The sequence below is a fragment of the Erpetoichthys calabaricus genome, chromosome 7 (genome assembly GCF_900747795.2).
Source record: "Erpetoichthys calabaricus chromosome 7, fErpCal1.3, whole genome shotgun sequence".
NCBI lineage: Eukaryota > Metazoa > Chordata > Cladistia > Polypteriformes > Polypteridae > Erpetoichthys > Erpetoichthys calabaricus.
The window spans coordinates 183599247-183608564 of NC_041400.2; the positions used below are offsets into that span (position 1 = coordinate 183599247).

General features: G+C 49.7%; 1 protein-coding gene across 1 annotated transcript in view; it reads right to left on the minus strand.

Annotated features, from left to right (window-relative positions):
* Positions 1-1261, minus strand: part of wdr32 (WD repeat domain 32) — a 67044-nt gene extending 65783 nt beyond the window's left edge. Inside the window, exon 1 of the mRNA XM_028805815.2 lies at positions 813-1261. Coding sequence (XP_028661648.1) covers positions 813-1132 — 320 coding nt within the window. The 5' untranslated portion in view covers positions 1133-1261. The remainder of the gene's footprint in view (positions 1-812) is intronic.
* Between the last annotated feature and the right edge of the window lie 8057 nt (positions 1262-9318).

A 9318-nucleotide genomic window follows, 5' to 3' on the forward strand; every position in this document is an offset into this window, starting at 1 on the left:
CACCTGCATTTACATATATGGACATCAAATTAAACACACAACAAAGCAGACACGTAATCCTAAAGGGTAAGCAAATCAGGTTATCATAAATTCCAGTTAACAAAAAATATCAGATTATGATAAGTAGGTGGACTGAGGATGCTAAATTATTGGACCCAGTGTGTGTGTTCACTCTGCTATGTGCTGGCGTCCCGTCCAGGGACTGACCCTGCCTTGCTGGGATGGGCTCTAGCTTCCTTGCAACCCTGTGCTCTGGATAACCAGGGTTAGTTGATTGGTGGAAGGTTCGTATTGGAAGTCATAACATTCTCATATCCCTTTGAACCGAATGCTGGGACATATGTAAGTGGTGCGTATCCCCGCAGCACGGGATTTAAAAAAAAAAGTAAGCATTTCAGGACGCGCAAACCGAGCCGCTGTGGCGACCCCTAACGGAGACAGCCGTAAAAAGATGATTGCGAGCCAGTGTTTGGGAATGTGAAAGGGAAACCTACTGACACAAAAGGAGAATGTGAAAACTTCACAAAGAACGACGAGGCGCCGAATTCGAGCACGGAACGACTTATCAATGAATCTGCAGTTCTAACCGCTGTGCCACCTTTTGCTTTGTTCCCAATCCATCTAATAAACTTTGTGGTTTTCAGGACATTATCCGAGGAAGCCAGAGTCCCTTAGGGCAACCGCAACCACATGACTGCCAATTAACCCGACTGCGCTTATACAAGATAAAAGCGCTAGAAAGAATTCTGAGTGCGAAGCCTTGCGAACTCCTTACCCCTCTACCTCTGCAAACTAAAAGAAGTCTCCCTCACCCGTCCGGCGAGTACTCCAAGTTAAACACCGCTCCGTGCGTCTTGGTACTCAGGTTCACCGAGTCGGCCGGGTTCATCGAGCTGTATAAGCTGGTCATGGTCCTGAATGTATCCCTGGACGGGTCCACGGCGACTCCTCTGCCCCAGCATCTCTCCCGCAGCCAGCGGAAAACTGTGCTGTTGGTCCGGCGGCAGCGCGTGTCTCTGGAGGGTTCCGTGCCGCTAGCAGAATCCCGCGAGTCTGCCTTCTCGGTCTCGGCGCCTGGGCTCTCACCATCAGGCCGACTGGACCGAGACTCGCGTCGGCGATCGGTACTCATTTTGGACTAATCCGTCTGTAGGAGATTTTTGGAGGGGGTGATAGAGACACCCAGCCCCCTCCGTCCGTCCCCCCAAAAAAAGCCGACTGCTGTTTACCCACCCCACCCCCCGCACCACTTAGCGGTAAACACTCAGACTCGCATTACTACACTGTATCGCCAACATTGTGTACCCAACGCGCAGCAGAGGAAAACACTTCCGTTTCCGGTGCAGTGTTCGTAAACCCCGCCCATTGCGCGCGCATTTGCATACGTATGCACGTTACGCGGGATTTTTTTTCTTTCTCTTCAGTATTTGTACGTTCTGATCGTTCCCGTTTATAAGCAGAGGGTGATATTCAGGTGTATGAAAACTATAGAGAGATAAAGCTGATGTCGTACACGATGAAAATCTGGGATAGGGTTAGATTTAGAAGGCTTAAAGAAGAGACCACCACAGTAGAGGAGTAGTTTGGTTTTATACCAGGCTTGAGAAAGCTTATAGAGAAGCATGGAGAAAAAAAGAAAGGTTTGCTTATGGTGTTTATTGATTTGGAGAAGGCTTATTATAGAATGCCACGTCAAGCTGTCTAGAGGTGCATGAGAGAGAAAGGAGGACCAGAGAAGTACAACAGCCCCAATAATGTTAAGGATAAAGACACATTTTTTCCTTGATTTACCACCATGCTCCACAATTTTAAATTACAAATTAAACAATTCAGACCTGATTGAAGTGCACATTGCAGACTGTCCCATTTCATGGCACCATAATGTTTGTGATTTCAAAAGGTGGGTTTCATTGCTTCGTAAGATACCTTGACTTGCTTCTACCCTTTGCGGTCTGTTGCCATTGTTCAACATTAAGACAAGAACAATGTCAAAGAAAAATCTAAGAAGCAAAAATAAACAAAAAACAAGAGTAAAACCATTTAAGACATTAGTAAAACCTTAGGATGACCTAAATCAACTGACTGGAATATCATGAAGAAGAAAGAACACACTGGTGGGCTCTGTACTCACAAAGGGACTGGTAGGCCAAGAAAGATCTCCACTGCTGATGACAGAAAAATCCTCAATATGGTAAAGAAAAAGCCCCCAAACACCTGCCTGACAGATCAGAAACAGTCTGTGTCAGAGATGACTATCGACAGATGACTTCGTGAACAGAAATACAGGGGACACACTGCAAGATGCAAACCACTAGTTAGCCACAAAAACAGGATGGCCAGATTAGAGTTTGGATTGTACAATGGTCTGCCTGCTAATATAGGAGATGATCCTTCAGTCTCAGCTTTTAAATCAGGATGAAGACCCACAACTTCAGTTTAGCATACCCTGACTACAGCTGCTGATTCACTGAGCATACTGCATCTCTGTTGTTAGTCATTGATACTAAAATATAAGTAATATATTTATAAACTGTTACTAACCGTCCTCTATTCTGTCTCCCTTCTAGGTATCCTCATGTGGCACTTGGTGCCACTGCTCTACTGCCAAGTTGTTTGCCTGCCTATGGAAAAGTCACCTTAGATAAAGGAGCGCTGGAATCATCAGGTAGAAGAGTCCTTTCATCTGATTGGCCGGCGCAGCACTGACTCAGCTGTAGAATGACCAATGGGGGCAGGCGGCCTATTGGCTGAGGTCTCCAGGACTGTGTCTGCCTTGTCTGACTCCTTTTCTACTATTTGGCTGTGGGTCTACAATTAGCTGATGGTTTTTCCTTTATGTTAATTTGTTTCTACTTTGTCCTTGGTGTATTTTATCTAATCTGTATACTCCTATGTGATTGTTCTGTATTTAGTGAGTGGTATCATCTATTCTACATTTTGCCTTGAGAGTTGCCGTGTCGCTCTGCCCTGGAGTGCAGTGCAAGTAGAAAGTCATTTGTACTGTTGTGTTGTATTTCTGAGGTGGCCATGATAGACTGGCCATCAGCCTCTGTGAAGAGGACTACTTGTGTTTGTTTTGTGTGGTTTGAGCTACATTATTTGTATGAAAATATGCTATATAAATAAATGTTGTTGTTGTTATTAATCCCATTTTTTGACACCTATTGCACCCCCAAACCTACCTGGAAAGGTGTCTCTCCTGGAGTTGCCTTTCCCAAAATTTCTTCCATAGTTTTCTCTACTAGTTTTTTCTTAGGGGGGCTGGTTCTTGTCTTCTTAGGTAGTCAAGACTGGGGGGGGGGGGCTGTCACACATATTTTTATTACTACATGTGCACACTATGAAATACAATGTTAAATCATTAAGGTTGCTGTATTATTTAGTTTGTTATTAAAAAGTTATTGACTCCACTCATCTTAGCCTATTACACTAACAGTGCATATCACTGAAGTAAGATGGATATTTCAAAGACTAAAATATGCAAAAAATGACATCATGACAAAGAACGTATGGTAAACAAGTAATTAAAATCATCTGTAAATATCACTTGACTATATACTGTAAAATGTAATTATCATTATTAAGTACTAGGGGGCTCTGCCCCCTGCTCGCCAACCCCCAGATATGGGTAACCGGATATACAATTTAAAGAGATGCAGGTTAGGTGCATTGGTGATCCTAAATTGTCCCTGGTGTGTGTGTGTGTGTATGTGTGAGTCCTGCAGTAGGCTGGCACCCTGCCTGGGGTTTGTTTCCTGCCATGCGCCCTGTGTTGGCTGGGATTGGCTCCAGCAGACCCCCCTTGACCCTGTAGTTAGGATATAGCGGGTTGGATAATGGATGGATGTGATTTCTTTGTCAGTACTTTAACTGTCCTTTCCCTCTTTTGTTTCCATGTTCTTTGGAACCAAATTAATGACATTATGGGCTTCCTCCACGTGAGTAGGAGTTCACTTTTTGAATAGGTAATAATAAGAATGAGGTATATGTTACAGTGAGAGACATCATGATTTTAGAGAGGCCTAGGTGGGGCATGGCCAAAAAAAAGGTTGGGAACTACTGTTCTAGACAAATAGAGCACAAGGGTGTCATCAGTATAATATCAAAGGAGTTTTTTTTTTGTTAATCCTTTTATGTGACCCATTCTTGGGGGTCGCATGCACCATGAAAGGCAGACGTTAGGGGACTCATCATTGCGGTTTTTGGCATCGCACTTTTTGAAACCAATCATCTTTGCAAACATCCTTCTTCTTAGACAGAACAGTACTGCTAAATATTACAAACTTACCAACACAGATTACGCATCTTTAAGAAATGAAAATCCAGCTTCTGTAGCCGAGGATCGGACCGCCAAGGTCCCCGCCTTTGGCCACTGCCCAACTCACACTGCACCCGACCTCCTTGGCCCCTCCCATAGGTGGTGAGCCCATGGGAAGGGGGACCCACGTTGCCTCTTCAGGCTGTGCCCGGCCGAGCCCCATGGGTGCAAGCCCGGCCACCAGGCACTCGCCATCGAGCCCCACCTCCAGGCCTGGCTTCAGATGGGGGCCCCGGTGACCCGCGTCCAGGCGAGGGAAAACGCTGTCCAAATTTTGTATTCATCATGGAGGTTTTGTTGAACCGCACTTTGTCTCATCCCTCACCTAGGACCAGTTTGCCTTTGGTGGCCCTACCAGGGGCATAAAGCCCCGGACAACAGCGCTCCTAGAGTCCGATGCATCCAGGAGTTCATTTCTACCACTAAACCACAATGCTGTGTCACACATGTGCACATTAGGGACAGCTTAAGGGCTTTGGTGACGGTAATTACCTGCCTGACCAGGGGTTGGCACAGTGTGCTAATGCCTTCTTTTCCCCTCCGTATGCAGATTGCCAGCTACTTCATAGCTGATGTCACTTCTGTTGTTCGTCCACTCTGCCTGCCACTTGAACTCATAACCCAGAAATCAGCCATCTTAATTCAATTCCTAGTCACAATGGCAGTCTGAAAAGATTACTCCACATCTACTGTGTGTTTTCTCATCCAGTTATATGGGGTGTGACCACATGGGGCCATCACTGAGCCCCAAACTTCATACATAATATCACCCAGCACAATCTCCATCCATCCATCCATCCATTGTCTCCCGCTTATCCGAGGTCGGGTCGCGGGGGCAGCAGCTTGAGCAGAGATGCCCAGACTTCCCTCTCCCCGGCCACTTCTTCTAGCTCTTCCGGGAGAATCCCAAGGCGTTCCCAGGCCAGTCGAGAGACATAGTCCCTCCAGCGTGTCCTGGGTCTTCCCCGGGGCCTCCTCCCGGTTGGACGTGCCCGGAACACCTCACCAGGGAGGCGTCCAGGAGGCATCCTGATCAGATGCCCGAGCCACCTCATCTGACTCCTCTCGATGCGGAGGAGCAGCGGCTCTACTCTGAGCCCCTCCCGGATGACTGAGCTTCTCACCCTATCTTTAAGGGAAAGCCCAGACACCCTGCGGAGGAAACTCATTTCAGCCGCTTGTATTAGCGATCTCGTTCTTTCGGTCACTACCCATAGCTCATGACCATAGGTGAGGGTAGGAACATAGATCGACTGGTAAATTGAGAGCTTCGCCTTGCGGCTCAGCTCCTTTTTCACCACGACAGACGGATGCAACGCCCGCATTACTGCGGATGCCGCACCGATCCGCCTGTCGATCTCACGCTCCATTCTTCCCTCACTCGTGAACAAGACCCCGAGATACTTGAACTCCTCCACTTGGTGCAGGATCTCGCTACCAACCCTGAGAGGGCACTCCACCCTTTTCCGGTTGAGGACCATGGTCTCGGATTTGGAGGTGCTGATTCTCATCCCAGCCGCTTCACACTCGGCTGCGAACCGATCCAGAGAGAGCTGAAGATCACGGCCTGATGAAGCAAACAGGACAACATCATCTGCAAAAAGCAGTGACCCAATCCTGAGCCCACCAAACCGGACCCCCTCAACACCCTGGCTGCGCCTAGAAATTCTGTCCATAAAAGTTATGAACAGAATCGGTGACAAAGGGCAGCCCTGGCGGAGTCCAACTCTCACTGGAAACGGGTTCGACTTACTGCCGGCAATGCGGACCAAGCTCTGGCACTGATCGTACAGGGACTGAACAGCCCTTATCAGGGGGGCCGGTACCCCATACTCTCGGAGTACCCCCCACAGGATTCCCCGAGGGACACGGTCGAATGCCTTTTCTAAGTCCACAAAACACATGTAGACTGGTTGGGCAAACTCCCATGCACCCTCCAGGACCCTGCTAAGGGTATAGAGCTGGTCCACTGTTCCGCGACCAGGACGAAAACCACACTGTTCCTCCTGAATCCGAGGCTCGACTATCCGACGGACCCTCCTCTCCAGGACCCCTGAATAGACTTTTCCAGGGAGGCTGAGGAGTGTGATCCCTCTGTAGTTGGAACACACCCTCCGATCCCCCTTCTTAAAGAGGGGGACCACCGCCCCGGTCTGCCAATCCAGAGGCACTGTCCCTGATGTCCATGCGATGTTGCAGAGGCGTGTCAGCCAAGACAGTCCTACAACATCCAGAGCCTTGAGGAACTCCGGGCGTATCTCATCCACCCCCGGGGCCCTGCCACCAAGGAGTTTTTTGACCACCTCGGTGACCTCAGTCCCAGAGATGGGGGAGCCCACCTCTGAGTCCCCAGGCTCTGCTTCCTCATTGGAAGGCATGTTAATGGGATTGAGGAGGTCTTCGAAGTATTCCCCCCACCGACCCACAACGTCCCGAGTCGAGGTCAGCAGCGCACCATCCCCACCATATACAGTGTTGACACTGCACTGCTTCCCCTTCCTGAGACGCCGGATGGTGGACCAGAATCTCCTCGAAGCCATCCGAAAGTCGTTCTCCATGGCCTCCCCAAACTCCTCCCATGCCCGAGTTTTTGCCTCAGCAACCACCAAAGCCGCATTCCGCTTGGCCTGCCGGTACCTATCAGCTGCCTCCGGGGTCCCACAGGACAAAAGGGTCCTGTAGGACTCCTTCTTCAGCTTGACGGCATCCTTCACCGCCGGTGTCCACCAGCGGGTTCGGGGATTGCCGCCACGACAGGCACCGACCACCTTACGGCCACAGCTCTGGTCAGCTGCCTCAACAATAGAGGCACGGAACATGGCCCATTCGGACTCAATGTCCCCCACCTCCCTCGGGATGTGGTCGAAGTTCTGCCGGAGGTGGGAGTTGAAGCTACTTCTGACAGGGGGCTCTGCCAGACGTTCCCAGCAGACCCTCACAACACGTTTGGGCCTACCACGCCTGACCGGCATCCTCCCCCACCATCGAAGCCAACTCACCACCAGGTGGTGATCAGTTGACAGCTCCGCCCCTCTCTTCACCCGAGTGTCCAAGACATGTGGCCGCAAGTCCGACGACACGACCACAAAGTCGATCATCGAACTCAGGCCTAGGGTGTCCTGGTGCCAAGTGCACATATGAACACCCCTATGCTTGAACATGGTGTTCGTTATGGACAATCCGTGACGAGCACAGAAGTCCAATAACAAAACACCGCTCGGGTTCAGATCAGGGGGGCCATTCCTCCCAATCACGCCCTTCCAGGTCTCACTGTCATTGCCCACGTGAGCATTGAAGTCTCCCAGCAGAACGAGGGAGTCCCCAGAAGGTATGCCCTCTAGCACCCCCTCCAGGGACTCCAAAAAGGGTGGGTACTCCGAACTGCTGTTCGGTGCATACGCACAAACAACAGTTAGGACCCGTCCCCCCACCCGAAGGCGAAGGGAGGCTACCCTCTCGTCCACCGGGGTAAACCCCAATGTACAGGCTCCAAGTTGGGGGGCAATAAGTATACCCACACCTGCTCGGCGCCTCTCACCGGGGGCAACTCCAGAGTGGTAGAGAGTCCAGCCCCTCTCAAGGAGATTGGTTCCAGAGTCCAAGCTGTGCGTCGAGGTGAGCCCGACTATATCTAGCCGGAACCTCTCAACTTCGCGCACTAGCTCAGGCTCCTTCCCCTTCAGAGAGGTGACATTCCACGTCCCAAGAGCCAGTTTCTGTAGCCGAGGATCGGACCGCCAAGGTCCCCGCCTTCGGCCACCACCCAACTCACACTGCACCCGACCTCCTTGGCCCCTCCCATAGGTGGTGAGCCCATGGGAAGGGGGACCCACGTTGCCTCTTCGGGCTGTGCCCGGCCGAGCCCTATGGGTGCAGGCCCGGCCACCAGGCGCTCGCCATCGAGCCCCACCTCCAGGCCTGGCTCCAGAGTGGGGCCCCGGTGACCCGCGTCCGGGCAAGGGAAAACGCCGTCCAAAATTGTTTTTCTTCATAGGAGGTTTGTTTAACCGCTCTTTGTCTCATCCCTCACCTAGGACCAGTTTGCCTTGGGTGGCCCTACCAGGGGCATAAAGCCCCGGACAACAGAGCTCCTAGGATCATTGGGACACACAAACCCCTCCACCACGATAAGGTGACGGTTAAAGGAGGGGCAGCACAATCTCAGGTACAAATAAAGATTTTTTTTTCACCAATATAGTTCACCAAATCTTCAAAAACAACCAAACCACAATTGCAAATAAGTAAATCTTTGTTTGTCTCCTTCCTCTGTTCCTGTTGAGTGTTGCCCGCTGCCTCCTGAGCCTGACTCTCCAAGGTGAAACGGCAGGCCCCTTTTAAGCTGGATCCAGGAATGCCATAGTGTGTCCTCTTAGAAGCACTTCTAGGTCAGAACTAGTGCAGAATGGAGCTGCCAGAATTTTAACTAAGAAAAGAAAATCCGAGCACATCACACCAGTGCTGATGTCACTACACTGGTTACCTGTGATATTTAGAATTGACTTTAAAATACTGCTTATAGTTTACAAAGCCTTCAATCATCTGCTCCATCCTACATCTCTGAATGCCTCTCACCTGACACTCCAAATCGTAACCTTAGATCTTCAAATGAGGGTCTGCTTAGAATTCCAAGAGCTAAACTTAAAAGAAGTGGTGAGGCAGCCTTCTGCTGTTATGCACTTAAAATCTGGAACAGCTTACTGATAGAAATACAGTGGAGCACATTAAAACACTGCTGAAAACACATTACTTTAGCATGGCTTTCTCATAGCTTCTTTTTAGTTAAACCCTGATGCTCTGTATATTGAATTATCATTATCATTCATGGTGGCTCTGAAATCCGTACTCACCCCTACTTTCTCTTCTGTTCTTCTTCTGCGACCTGCACCACCACCACCTGATAAACCAACAGCACTATAACCGAGGCCCATTTTCTTAGACAACTTCTTGGTTAAAGCCTGTTAACACAGCTAGTATACTCGATAATTACACAAATATCCATT